The 14,417-nt window shown below is 38.4% G+C and overlaps 1 protein-coding gene across 10 annotated transcripts in view; it reads left to right on the top strand.

The window, feature by feature from the left end:
• The window catches only part of UNC13B (unc-13 homolog B), a 296,554-nt gene that overhangs the window by 158,138 nt on the left and 123,999 nt on the right, over positions 1-14,417 (top strand). For 6 of the 10 annotated variants that reach the window (XM_066367733.1, XM_066367726.1, XM_066367729.1 and 3 more), the window contains 2 exons: positions 3,380-3,620; positions 5,502-13,826. In XM_066367733.1, coding sequence (XP_066223830.1) covers positions 3,380-3,620; positions 5,502-13,826 — 8,566 coding nt within the window. The remainder of the gene's footprint in view (positions 1-3,379; positions 3,621-5,501; positions 13,827-14,417) is intronic. The other 4 variants (XM_066367732.1, XM_066367730.1, XM_066367731.1 and 1 more) reach the window with 1 other exon arrangement.

The raw sequence follows: 14,417 nt of genomic DNA, 5'->3' as shown, positions 1-14,417 counted from the left end.
CAGTCCTAGGCTGACATCACTGGCTGTGCTACCCATCTGGCAAGGGAGTTTGGTTGAGTCCCAGTGATTAGGTGTCCAACAGGTGACAAGAGGGGCCAAATATTGTCCTGCCACTGGAATTTCTCATGGAGTATGTATTTTCTGTGATTTGAATCCTGAGTATTTCCACTAGGGAACTGTTCAAAGGTAGCCTAAGAGAGCTCTGATAATTTAAGGTTTTAACTTAAATAGAAAAAAGTAACTAAAAGTTTGAATTCTTGTTTCTTTCTTCTCCGGCTGGTAAAGTTCTGTCTGTACTCTGGATTTAAAGACAGGGACTCAATCCAGGAGAATGACACACTAGAGAGCCTCATTTTTCAGTATCTCATTCATTTTGTTTGAGTGTCTACCCTGTGTCTGTGGCCTATTTTTACCCCAGATTAGATTTTGCCCAGTTTACTTTTAAAGGTTTATTTTCTATCATTCTCTTCCATATTTTTCCCTGTTTCTCTTCTTTGTCTTACTTCACCTTCCTATATTTCCTTTCTCCTCTTCCCTCCTACTTTTTATATTTTCTTTCTTCTACTCCCACTTTTTCTTTCCATAGACATTTTGTTTCTTAATATTTGTACTTTATTTCTTTAGTATAGAAATGTTTTCAGCCTTCAGGAAAGTTCTGGGATATTCTGCCCCTTAGCTTAGCAAAATAAAAAAACAAACCATTATTTAGAAGTAATAGGTCTGATGCAGTGAGAAATGAAGGGTCCATACACGAAATTTATGGCTCTGGATCATGGGTGCTCTGACTGAGCACTTTTTCCTGGCCTCCTAATTAGTAGGGTTGTCTGTCACTGCTCCCTCTTTGGAAACTCAATCTTATTTTTTAGGTTATGTGCTAATACTTCTCCTGCCAGAATTTAAGTAGACTTTTTGCTTTGTATCCCTTGTTGTATCTGCCTCCTCATCTGTATGCATGAATAATCCAGCACTGACTTTTCCCACACTTACTCCTGTGGATTCAAGGAGAATTAAATCTGAAAGGCATACTGATTTTCATCCCTTGATCCTTCCTAGTCTTTGGAACAACAAATGCATCAAGGGTTAAAACCAGTGCTTCCAAATTCTTTTCCTAATGTGTGATCAGAATGCTTTGTAAGCAGAATGCTTTGCATCCTGTTTTTTGACTAGTCTTGTTCCTGTCCATTTTGAAAGTTAACCTCTTTCTCATCCTGATTTTCCCCCTGGGGTTCTGATCACTAACCTCTTCCTTTCTTACGTTTGCATGTTGTCTTAAACTCATGGGAAAAGCTTACCCTTACATCCTGCAGTATCTACAAGTGTTGTCTGGAATCCAGTGTTCAGATTTTTAACCTTGCTTGTAAAATCCACATGTTGTGCTCCCTGTCTCTTTTAGTGGAATTATCTACTAGGTTGTATAACGTAGAAGCCAAAAGGTTATTATCCTGTTACCTTTCATTTGTCCCCAGGTTTTATCATTTCTGCCTGGATTTTCCCCTCCTAGTTCATTAACTGTTCCATTTCCACTATATGGATGTAGTGGAATTCTGCTTCTCACAAAGGAATAATTCCTTATCTCCTTTATGAGTAATTGTAAAAGCCTGTAATCTTAAGAGCTTTCTGTTTCCCAATTACTACCAATGTGTTTTTTTTATTTTAATTACTAATATGAGGAATTTATCATTTGCTAAAAGTGTCTCCATTTTGGGATGGTGAGTGTTCCTTTTCTTCATTGTGAACCAAATGAGAATTAGGCCAGAAAGGAAATACAGGAGTGGTGTCAGAAATGGCTCCCACATAAAATAATCTGTAAAGCACTATTAGGTTGTGCTCCCATTCCAAGCACAGTGTTACACATTTTTATTTTTGGTTGGAGCAGGATTTGTACCTTTGTTTGTTTAGTTCATCATTTAGTGCTGGCCTGAAAAACAATTCTATGAAATTGTAGTTACTACTATTAGAAGAACTTAGATGCATTGTCAGTAATATCCCATTAGTGGTACATGTGTTTTCCTCTTTTGCTTCAGTCCATGGTTTGGATAGGAATTCTGAACTCAGGGTGTCAGTCAGTGCTTGACAGGAATGACTAGTAAAACCTGATATTGCAGCAGGACAGTAAGACTGCTACTCTTCTCAACTGCGTCTGGAGCTATTGGCCGACTTCTAAGCCTTGACTTTGACCTTCCTGATTTTCTGGACCAACTTCTGATGGTAGACCTGTCAGCCATGTATTTTAAAGTAAAAAAAATACCAAGCCAATTTTAAACAAGAAATTCTTTTTTAAGATATGGAAAAATTATTATTTTTTTTCTCTTTGCCATTTTTGATAATAGTAGAGGATCAAAATCTATGACATTTAAAAGCAGGTTTTCGTTAGGGTTATGGTAGTTAGAGAAGTAGAATTCCAAAGAATTCTGCATTGGGAAAATTCAACTTGGAACTCCTATAAAGATAATCAACACTACAGTGTGTCCGTAAAGTCATGGTGCACTTTTGACCGGTCACAGGAAAGCAACAAAAGACGATAGAAATGTGAAATCTGCACCAAATAAAAGGAAAACTCTCCCAGTTTTATACCTATTCAGTACAGTTTGACGTGGGCTCACGCACAGATTTTTTAGGGCTCCTTAGGTAGCTATCCCATATAGTCTCTACAGACTCGTCACTGGCTGATGGCCTACCAGAACGGGGTTTCTCCACCAAACTGCCGGTTTCCTTCAACTGCCTATCCCACCGAGTAATGTTATTCCTATGTGGTGGTGCTTCGTTATAAACGCGCTGATATTCACGTTGCACTTTGGTCATGGATTCAAATTTAGCGAGCCACAGAACATACTGAACTTTCCTCTGTATCATCTGCATCTCGACTGGCATGGCCATGGGCTGCTCTGATGTATACATGATGTTACGTCATCATCTGCACATGTGCACATGCTGCCACATCATCCTACAGAAACTGGGAGGGTTTTCCTTTTATTTGGTGCAGATTTCACATTTCTATTGTCTTTTGTTGCTTTCCTGTGACCGGTCAAAAGTGCACCATGACTTTACGGACACACTGTATTTAGAAAATTAAATTTAATGGGGTGACATTGATCAGTTAGAGTACATAGATTTCAGGTAAACATCTCTATAGTATTTGAACTATTGATTGTGTGGGGTACCGATCACTAAAATTAAACCAAGTGTTCTATGTCATTCAGCAAGGAGAGAGACTTGTGAGTATTGAGACACCTCTACACTGGCTGCGAGGTCACTGGGCTCATGTGCAGCTCAGATTGCTCTTGTTCTCAAGCTTGTGGCTACCTAAGTTAGAAGCAGAAATATTTCTGAAGTAGTAAGTAAAGCTAGGGTGTTCTGATTGACTGTGCTTGTTCCACAGCTTTTGAAGATCCTGATAGTGCTGTTGATGACCGAGATAGTGACTATCGCAGCGAGACCAGCAACAGCATCCCACCTCCTTACCATTCAACTTCCCAGCCCAACGCCTCTGTGCACCAGTTCCCTGTGCCTGTGCAATTGCCACAGCAGCTGCTACTCCAGGGCAGTTCCCGGGAGTCTTGCAATGACTCTATGCAAAGTTATGATTATGACCTCGATTACCCAGAGCGGCGGGCTCTCAGGTGGGTATTGGGAACAAAGCACTTTCTTTTCCTAGTATGCAGATCCCAGGATACAACTGATAGCAAGGATTTGGGCACTTTAACCTGAGGTGGTAGTGGAAGTATATCTGTAGAATGGGCCAAGCTATAGCCATTCTGTGTAGATTCTGAGTCTTTTTGTTTCTCTTATACACATTCATATAAAACTTATACATTTCTGTCAGTATACTTCTCTTTATGATTAACAGTTCTTAACTGGTGAGAGCATGCCCACTGAGGGTTAATGGCTGAAAAAAAGCCTGCTTGCTTCTCTGCCCAGTCCAGAGATTTTGATACAGCTTTCACCATTGTTAAAAAAAGAAAATTACACGTGTTAAATGTTTGGATAACCCTTTCTAACTAAGTATTTCCCTGGGAACTTTAGAAGAAAGCTAATATGGTTCTCTCCATAGCAGATTCAGTACTTTTGCTGGAACTTTAAAATTTTTATGTTATTAATTTCTTAAATATATAAAACATTTATATGGTTAAAAAATGTGAAGGTGCAGTACAGCATACAGCAAAGACTCTCCCACCCACACCTTTTGTCCTCCTCCGCCTCATCCCCTTCTTTCCTCCTAGTTCTCTTACCATCCTTGTTTCTTATGTATCTTTCTGTAGACTATTGTCATATATTTATTAATATAAAAGCATATACATAAATGTATGCTTTTCAAATCCCCCAACTTTAAAAAATATTAAACATTTTGAGAAATAATACAATGCACACCCATATTCACATTCCCTAGATTCAACAGTTGTGTTAACATTCTGCCACATTTACTTTATCTAATTTTCTCTAATATCTATTAATCAACACATACCTTTTTTCCTGAACCATTTGAAAGTAAGTTGCAGACTTTACCAGGAAGTACTTCAGCATATAACTTCTAAGAAAAAGGACTCTCTTGCCCTGGCTGACTGGCTCAGTGGAAAAAAGGACTCTCTTATATAACCTCAATACTATGATTATACTCAAGAAATTGAATAGTACAATGATATTATTTAATATATAGACCACATTTTAATTTCTCCAGTTGTCCTAGTAATGTGTATATATTTTTTTCCTTTTTAATCTAGGATTAAGTCAGTCATCATGCTACATTACATTTGATATTCCTATTTCTGTAGTCTCCTATAATGAGGGGGAGGGGTGATGCAAGGGAGGGAGAGGGGAAGGAGGGGTTGAGGGAAGGGTGTAAAAAGGGACAAATATAAGGTGATGGAAAGTGATTTGACTTTGGATGATGGGTATACAACATAGTCAACAGTTCAAATGCTATGAAAATGTTTACCTGAAATCTGTGTACTCTTATTGATCAATGTTACCCTGTTAAAGTTAATTTTCTAAATAAAATTAAAAAATTAGAAAATCAATAAGTAGACTTTGGCATTGTAGAAACATTTTATATATCAGTGATTTTTCAACCAGTGTGCTCCAAGAAAGCATGTGATACCTGACTATTTAGTTGGGAACACTGATATCTTTAGTAATTAGTTTATGTGTACCATGAGATGAAAAAGGTTAAAAATCACTGTTAAATATTGATGAGACATGTTTATTTTGTTTCTTAGAAAATAAAGGATTTTAAAAAGCTCACAGTAGCAAGTATTTTAGTTATTATTATAGCTGTTCTTTTTTTGATGTTGAAAATACTCTTTGACTTCACTGCTATAATAATGCTTTAAGATCCTGTGGATTTTCTTATTATTTTTCAGTCTGAATGGTTATTATCAAATTGATATTTTTACTAATTTCCTGATTGAACATGCACTAAATATTATTTGTTTCTTCCTTTTCCATATTTTTCCTTTTTTCTCTGCCTTACTATTCCTTCAATTTTATCTATCCCTTTATATCAGACAAAGCTTGCAGGTTAAAACTGACAGAATTAGGATTGTCTCAGCTTCTACTGATGTTGACTGTGAAGAGCAAGAAGGTACATATGAGCAGATAGGTGGGAAAATATCACAAGAGTTTCTAGAAAACAGTAATAAAAATGTAAAAGAAGTTGAGTTAAAGGAAATTAGAACTCTTTCAAAAACTGATAAATACTACAGGCAACAAGTTCAACCGAAGTATAAGAATTGGAAAAAGATACCTTCTCAAAGCCAAGAAACAGACTTCTCTACTGCCTTTAATTTTGACCTTAAATATGAAACATCTGTTTGCTCCAGATATCCTCAGAAATATGATACAATTGATAGGAGAAGGAAAAGGAAACCTATGTACATTCATTTTGAAGACAGTGAAAGAAGACAATATAATGATAGATTAGGAACTAAAACTAACTTCAAAACTACATATCCTAATAGTGAAAATTGTAACCTTTGCCACATTGAAAAGAAACAAAACTACCCAGTTTTGCACCCTTACAAAAATGGATTTGTGGTTAAGAATGGCACGTGGACTACTACTAAGTTGGAAAGTTATGATTATGATCTTCCTTGTTGTGAAAAGTCATCTGACTTAAACCAGCATGTCACTGATTTTATTCCATTGGATATTCTTGAAGATTCTACTAGTAGTACTTCTTCTGATGATGTTCTGGATTCCCCAGTTTCTTCTGATAAGCAGGAAGGTTTACTGTCATCAACCTGCCCTCCATCCAGTGTCCATCATATTGGAGACTTTCCTAAAGAGTATTATGTAGCAAATCCAGCATTCCTATTACAAAGGATGAATTGTGATGCAAACACACTTGATAATCTGACTGGGTGCCCCAGGGAAGAGATGACCCCTTCTTCTATTGAGGAACCCAAAGAGGACTATATTGATACAATGGATGAGTTTCAGTGTTTTGTAGAAACAGTATCAGAATATTTAGCAGAGAAGGAAGAGGAGATTAATAAATATGGTTCCCTTTCAAAAACTAAAGAAACACCTAAACATAGTAGTGCTGTTGATAAGGCAGGACAGAAAAAGCCTGAGGATCAAATACCACCTATAACCATTGTCAAGAATGACAAGGCCAAGGCCACCTATTTCCCTCAGTTGAATGGAGTGAAATGTGCTGTTGGCTCTTTGTTCAGTTCAGTCACAGAAAAGGTGGGCTCAGGCACAAAGCATCTAACAGTCTCTATGGAAAAGCTGATTTCTTTAGATCCAGAGAAAACAGAAACTCTTAATCAGATAGAGACAATAGATTCTGGATCTAGACCCAGAACTAAGTCAGTATCAGAGAAGGATCTTTCCATACAATCTCCATTATTTTCTCAGACGGTTGATAATAAGGATTTTGGCATACATGGCAAAACCTCTGAAAATGAGCACATAAGCAGTAAAACTGGAAGTTTAAGCTTTCAGGCTGCAACAGAAACTCTTGGAAGGGACTCTGCTCCACAGGGTCAGAGTTCAATTATAGAGTCTATTTTCAGTAAGCTAACTCCATTAAAGATCTTTTCAGAAAAGGATGAAACCAAAAGTGACAACAAGAACAAGCCAAGAAGGGAAATCTTCACTGGGTATAGTTTAGAGTCAAGTCAAAGGGAAGGCACTGTTGGCAGTGATAGTAGCATTGTTGATTTAGATAAGAGTAATGAAGACATTACAGGCTTATCCCAGATGCCCACCAATGAGAATTTTTTGTCTTCCCAAGCAGCCAATGAATCTCCAAACTTAGCCAATTCTGCAAATAAGGAAGATGATACTGAGAGTCTGTTGGAAAGAAAACCGTGTATAGACTTGTCTCCATTACCAGGTGAACCAAAAATATATGCCAAAGATACTCCAGAACATCCTTGTGTAGCTGGCAGTAAAACTGCAAATAAAGAGCCTTCTTCAAAGCTATTAGAAGGGGACAAAGTTACTGGCGATGATGATTTTCTTGAGCCACTCAGAAAATCCTTTAGCCAGTTTTTGCTCACTTCTCCCCAAAACTGTTCTAAAGAAACTTTGTCAGAATCTAGGAAAATTCACCAGTTGGAGGAAGATGGATGGGACACGGTCCCTAAGAAAGATGGACATTCCTTTTCCTTTAGTGGAAAACTACATATTCCATTTCTCAGAGTTCTTAGTCATTCTGAAAAGCAGCAGGATTTAAGAGAGAAAGGAAGCATTTTTTCTTTATTTAAATTTCCTTTCACTGACAGCCACAGCACTGTCAATGACCAGAGTTTTCATGGCTCCGAAGTAACCATTGATGAAGAGATTCAAAGAAACTGCCATGAAAATACCAAACTTAGTTCAGTAAAATCTAGTTCAGTTCCAAATATTCATTGTCTAGGAAATTTTGGTGATACAAAGACATTTAATAAGAATGACCAAAAAAATTGTCCTGAGTATGCCACAATGAATAAAATAAAGTCAGATTCAGTTCTAAATATTAATAATACTCTTGAGGAACTTAGGAGTATAAAGGATTTAAATTTAAGGGACCACACAGCAGAAGAGAACTGTAAAAGAGATTCTTTAGCCATTCCAGAGGTTGTGCCCAAACAACATATACCTTCTGATTCTTCAGGAGAAAGTAAGATTCTTGCACAAGAGACATCTTTAACAGTATCAGACTCTTCATTAGCATTGACTTCTACCATTTCAAAATCCACCTTGGTTAATGAAATTAGTGAAGACGAACTTGTAGATAAAGCTTCCAAGAAACGAACCCAAGGAGGCCTCCTTTCTGGTCTGTTTAACAGATTCTCTTCTCTTGAAAACTTGTCTGGTTCACAAGAATTAAATCTGAAAAATGATGACTCTCATCACAGGAATAATACCCCAAGCTTACTCTCAGGAATATTTAACTTGATATCCAACAGCAGTATGACTGATTATAAACCAGATGAAGCAAAGTCCATGTCTGTAGGTGACATAAAGAGTTTGAATGGAAATAAGCATTTATCTTTTGATGAGATACCTGTTACTTCATGTGTGACTTCTGAGAAACAGAGGAACCATGTTGAAAAACAAGAAACTTCTGGTTTCATAAAAAGCTTCTCATTTTTACCTAAAGAAACAACATCATTAGCTGATGCTTGGGTTGATAATCACCATTGCCCTTCTACATGGGAAAACCAGCACAGTGAAAAGCATTGCTCTTCTTCTGAGAACAGTGGACTTCATTGTGCTCCAAGTGCTCAGCAGGACCTCTTAGAGAGACCTGTTGCTAAGACGCCAATGCCAAACGATACTCTTGGGGCAAACCTATGTGAAAATTCAAGTAAGTTAAATTCATCTATACTAAATACTAACATTCTTAATAAATCAAACCACTATCAGGCTTTTGAAGAGATGAACAGTCCTTTCCGTTATGAATGGGATTCTGATATAAAAGATTTCTCTAAAAATTCCAGGATACTTCAGCCAGTTTATTATGTGTTGAATCAAAATACATTTTCATCAGCTGATGTTTTTTTGCAGCCTGACTCAGAAAACCCAGCAATAAATTTTTGCCAAAAAGATCAAAATGCAAATATCTTTGAATGGAGAACAAATTCAAAGAGTGTCATGTGGTGTGACTTACCATATGAATCATTCAATCAGTTTGCATTTAATGAAGATTACTTATTAAGAGGTGATATGTGGGAAGCTAACACATTATATGGAAATTCTTATCATCTTCCAATTAATGAGACTAAGAATTCACTAGAAAACTTGCCCATTGATTTAAGTTCTTCAGGTTATGGGAAGACTACATGTCCCATAGTTGATCAAGAATCATTAAGAATGGATGAAAATGTTGTTTTTTCGAGTACTGGTTATGAATACCAGGAATGGTTGTCATGTCTTGAAAATGGAGTGTGGTGGCCATCAGAAGATGGAGATTATGGATATTTTGTGTTCCATGATGGTCAGTATATCTATTCTTTTCTCACTGATTCTACAGGACAGTATGTGTATTTATTTATACCTGATTGTTCTTTTCAAGAGTATTTGAATTGTGATTTACAGACAAATGATCTATCAAGTATTACATTAGATGACAGCATTATTTCTAACTGTAGTTTTAGAGTACTAGATAAGGAAGAAGAATTATTGTGGTATGTTGAAGAGGAACCAATTGATGACCCTCTCGATTTATCTATAGTTTTGCCAAAAAGTGAGGGACAAATGTATCTAAATTTAGGAACATTTTCACAGATACTTCAAGAATCAAGTTATGACCAAAGAGATCAACCATTAGACTTTTCAGTCTATAATTCTCAAAAGTTTGAAGGAGATTTTGGAGTTTTTGAAGAAAGGCCATGTGTTTCTGAAGACTTTGAATGTACATTGGATCTCAGAAATCAGTCTCAAAGTATTGATAATCATGTCTTAAATAAAAATCAAATTATAAAAGAAGATAAGAACCAAGCTGTAGCTAAGGATTTATTAGTTCACCTTTCCAATTTTCATTGGCTTCAGTCTTCTGAAAAAGATGCCACTTTGGTTAATTTTGAGAATGTGACTAACAGCCCAGAGCAAACAGAAGAGATATCATTGTTGAACAAAGTGACTTCATCAATTTCTGCTTTAGGTGCTCCAGTTGGAAGTACTTTGAATTTTGAAAAAAAGGAATCCCTAGAGTCTTTGGTCATGCATAAAAAGGATCAGCAGTCACACTTAGCAGAGTTCACAAATGATGATCTTCAGTCATTTATCTTGAATAAGCAATCAGAGAGTAAATCGCAAAATGAGGAGGAAAGTCTTTATAAGAAGGATTCAGAGAAACAAGTAGTGTCCAATGTTCAACAACCAGAATTTACTGAAAATACAAAGCAAGAATTCCCTTTAAATAAAAGTGTTCATGTGAAAAAACAAAGTTTGTTGAAATCTGTTTTCCAGGTAAGCCAAACAACTCCTCAGGCGAAATTAAGTATAGAAGATGATGAGATCATTACAGCCAACTCTGTTTTGATTCCTCTAGCATCACAGTTTAGTAAGGATGAACTCAAGAATTGTGAGCTTCCCCAGGACCAGTCTTCCAAAGAGTCTGAGAGAACATTACTTAAAAGTGCATTGAAACTCTTTGGACGGGTAGAGGACCCTTCAGTGAGTACGACAGCAAGTGAAAAACAGGCATCTGGATTTTTGAACCTCTTTAAAATCCAAGTGAATAAAGAAGGATCATCAAACTTAGAAAAGAGTAGTGATCAAAATAGAAGGATAACATCTCAGGAAAATAATGGATCTCCTGGTGTTTCAAATTTTTTTGGTACTCTTGGGGATTTCTTTAAAACCAATATATCTCCTACACAGACAACTGAAAATATGTCTGTTTCTTCAATAACTAATAAGGATGAGGTCAAGTCACGTCCTAATCCCACAAAGCTAACTAGCCAGGATGTTGGGAAGTTTCCTGTTGCACCAGTTTCCTCTAAAGGGAAAGTTCAGGTTAGAACTCTGAATAAACAGACTACTATTGATGACGGGCTAAAGGAACCATCAACTAAGGAGATCCAGGATAATAATTCAACTGAAAAAGAGATACCTTCCAGACACCACCTAATCCAGCAGTCACCAAATCCATCTTTCTCAACAAATTGTCTCAAAGAGTCTTCAAGAGAGCCTTCGATAGAAACTGGCGGTGTATCTGCAGTGACAGAAGTTTCAAGAAGTAATAAAGTATCTTTTGATATTCTGAGCAGAAAAAATTCAAACGAACATGATCACTTTTCTGACAAAAACCTGAATTTTTCAACTGTGACAACATCTCCATCCCAACCAGAGTTTCCAACAAGAAAGAATATATTTTCTTTCCTGACTGCATCCAAAAAATCTGAGAACAAAACCTCTGCTACTCTACCAAAAACCAAATCCCAAGCAGAAGGGCTCTTCACATTTCCTTCCTTTTTTTCCACTACTAATTCAAGCATCAAGAAGGATATCTCTCATAATAGCTCATTTAGTTTCTTCAGCTTGTCCTTTTTGGATGAAAAACAGCAGACCCCTGGGGAAAAGCATGGTCTTTCACCTGTTGCTCCAGTGATTTCTCAGCCCTGTAAGAAGCCAAGTGTTTTTGTGGACACGGGTGGCACAATGACTGAAGGTTCCAATGGTAATAGTGATCGCATAGTCCAGGAGGTAGTGCATGAACAGCAAATGGCTCCTGGTGTTTCTGTTAGCAACACAGTTGAAGTTACCTTCCTTGAGGATGAGCTCAATGTAGGGGAGGACTCTCAGGGAAAACTAGAATTCAGTAATGGATCAAGGATATCTTTAACAGATTTCCAGATGAATCAGTTGCAAAAAGACATTGTTGGTCATTCACCAGGATTTCAGGCACAGACTGAAACACCGCTCATTGGTCCAGAAAACCTTGGGGTCGCTTCTCATAAAGAGGATTTCATGCAAGAAGCCTTCACAAGCAGCTCATTGGTCAGGTCTTTTTCACATGATAGCCATTTGGTTGAGAAGCTCAACGATTTAGACACTTGTACTAACCACCACCAAAATGAAATAGTTTCTAGTGACCCATTGAACTTGCCATTAGAAAAGGCCCCTGTTGAGGTCTTAACACAGATCCTGGATCCAGCCTCTTCCTCTGCAGAGCCGGAGTGTGCAGGGCACGTCCAGGGCCAAGACACAGATAAAGAAGAAGACAAATCAGTGCTGGGTTCTTCAGTGGAAATGCTTTCAGGGTTTGTGACCAAAGTGAAATCTTTCTCTGGGAGCTTAATAGAACCTCCCAAAGCTTTTTCTGGATTTTTCTCTTCTCCTAAGTTTCCAAAGAAAAATTCCTTTTTCTGTCTTTCTTCTGGTGTATCATCTCAGCCACTCAAAGATGAGTTGTTTGGAATTTTCAAAACTCCCAAACCAGAGGCATGTAAACTAGAATCATCTATACCAGCTACTGCATGGCTTCAAAATGGTAGTTCCGGAAATGCTGTAGAATCAATACCTCCAGAAAATTTGTGGCGAGAAGCTTCTTCTGCATCATTCAATTTAGAATCTACTCTCAGTGACTGTAGAATGACTGTGGTTAGTGCAAAGTCAGACTCAGAGATCTTGACAGGTGATTCTAACCTAACAACTGAAATGGAAAACAATATTCCTGGCAATGTTCCAGAACCCCTGGGTTCTGAAACAATTGGGGCTGCATCTTCTGTTTCAGAGGATGATACTAGGCAAGGAACACTATCTCTGAGTGATGAAGGAGACATGGGATTATTGCAAGGCACAGACACAGAGGCATCATTCGAAGCAGAGCACAATTCATTGCCAACACAGTTGCATCCAGATCCTACCTGTGTTGCCAAAGAGCTTTCTTCTCCAATTCAGCCACTTCTTCCTCTCGAGCCAAAGCCTTTCTTCACAAAGCAGGACATTTTAGAGCTACAGGCAACCAATATACTAGAAGCCAATACTACTGCACTGTTCAATGAGGCAAGTTTAATTGGCCAGAGTGCCACACTAGAAACCCACGGTTCACTTTCTCACCCTCTGATGGAAGAACCTGTGCTCTGTACCAAAGAAAGTTATGGGCTATTTGATGCCCAGAAAGTTCCACCTGCAGCACCCCTAGAAACAGAGCAGCCACGACCATGTTTTGAGATCCCAAACATGACCAATTGGCCAAAGCTCCATTTCCCATCCTCTGCTACTGACTGTGGGAAACCATTGAGCTCTTTCTTTTCCCCTCCTTCCTCCTCTGGCAATGGGGCAGCAGAGACTGGTTTCATGTCTGGCTTTAAGAAGTTGTCAACTCTGTTTGAGGGAGGTAATGAGGGAAAAGGGAGTGTGGTAGCAAGTGATCCCAAACTAAGGTTTGGAAAGAAGCTGGATCTTTTATTCCCATGGCCAAAAGAGGACAAAGCAGGCCCTGTACAAATGCCTACAAAATCCTCCTCTCCAGTTTTGGTTAGCAATGATCAGAACCTTAACTGCAGTGAGGCTGACATAGCTTTGGAATCTTCTCAAAAGTCTGGGGCCAGTGCTGAGCCAGCTAAGGTTTGTACTCAGCTCACTGTGACCTCTGAGCAGCAGGAGGCCAAGCCAAGTAGATGTGCTGATGGGCTTCCAGGGCCTGGAGAGGTGGAAAACCTGCAAGAAATCCCAGCATCTGGAGAAGACCGGGCTACCAAAGGTAACCTCTCTGGCCTCACCAGTCCTTCAGGGAGTCATGAGGAAGAGCAGTGTACTGTCTCTGAGCCACTTCACCAGCCAGAAACACAAGAAGAGGAGGCAGTGCCTGCTAGCACTGACTCTGTTTTGAATGTACAGCTGCCAGTTACTCTGCATGACATCAAGGAACCAAAGACCAGCAAAAGGCCTGTTCTCAACTAAAGCATCATAAATGATTTTAAGGAATTGACCATTTATGATGCAATGACTTTGTGGTAGATTAGTCATAGCCTGCTTTTTATCCTTCCTGTGTCTTTCCTAGTACCTGAGTTTCATGCTAATTAGAGGTTAAGTAACAAGAAATAATGTGTGGGTCTTTTCAACCTCTCCTTTCTCTCTAGTGCCAAATTTAATGTATTTATTGGAACAAGGAGCTTCCTGATTAAAGGAAAGTCTACCAGGGGTCTCAACCTTGTGGCCCGCGGGCCGCCTGCCGAACAATTAAATATATTATATTTTGAACTTCGTGGATTAGTCTGCGGGCCGCACAAAAACCCGCCGGCCGCGAGTTTGAGACCCCTGGCTAGACCCTGAGATTTACTCACTCTGATTTGGTCTGCCTTATATAATGTGGAATGGAGAAGGGGGGTAGGAAGAGCAGCCAGTAGTTGAGTAGCACATATTAATTACGACCACATGATGGGCTAGGATGCTTCCTTGAACCTTCGCTACTGATATCTATAGTAGCTGGGGAGAGAGCTACGTTGCTTCACTTTTTCAAGTCTTCTAAGATGCTT

The sequence above is a fragment of the Saccopteryx leptura genome, chromosome 2 (genome assembly GCF_036850995.1).
Source record: "Saccopteryx leptura isolate mSacLep1 chromosome 2, mSacLep1_pri_phased_curated, whole genome shotgun sequence".
Taxonomy (NCBI): domain Eukaryota; kingdom Metazoa; phylum Chordata; class Mammalia; order Chiroptera; family Emballonuridae; genus Saccopteryx; species Saccopteryx leptura.
This window is presented reverse-complemented; position numbering and strand designations above follow the sequence as displayed.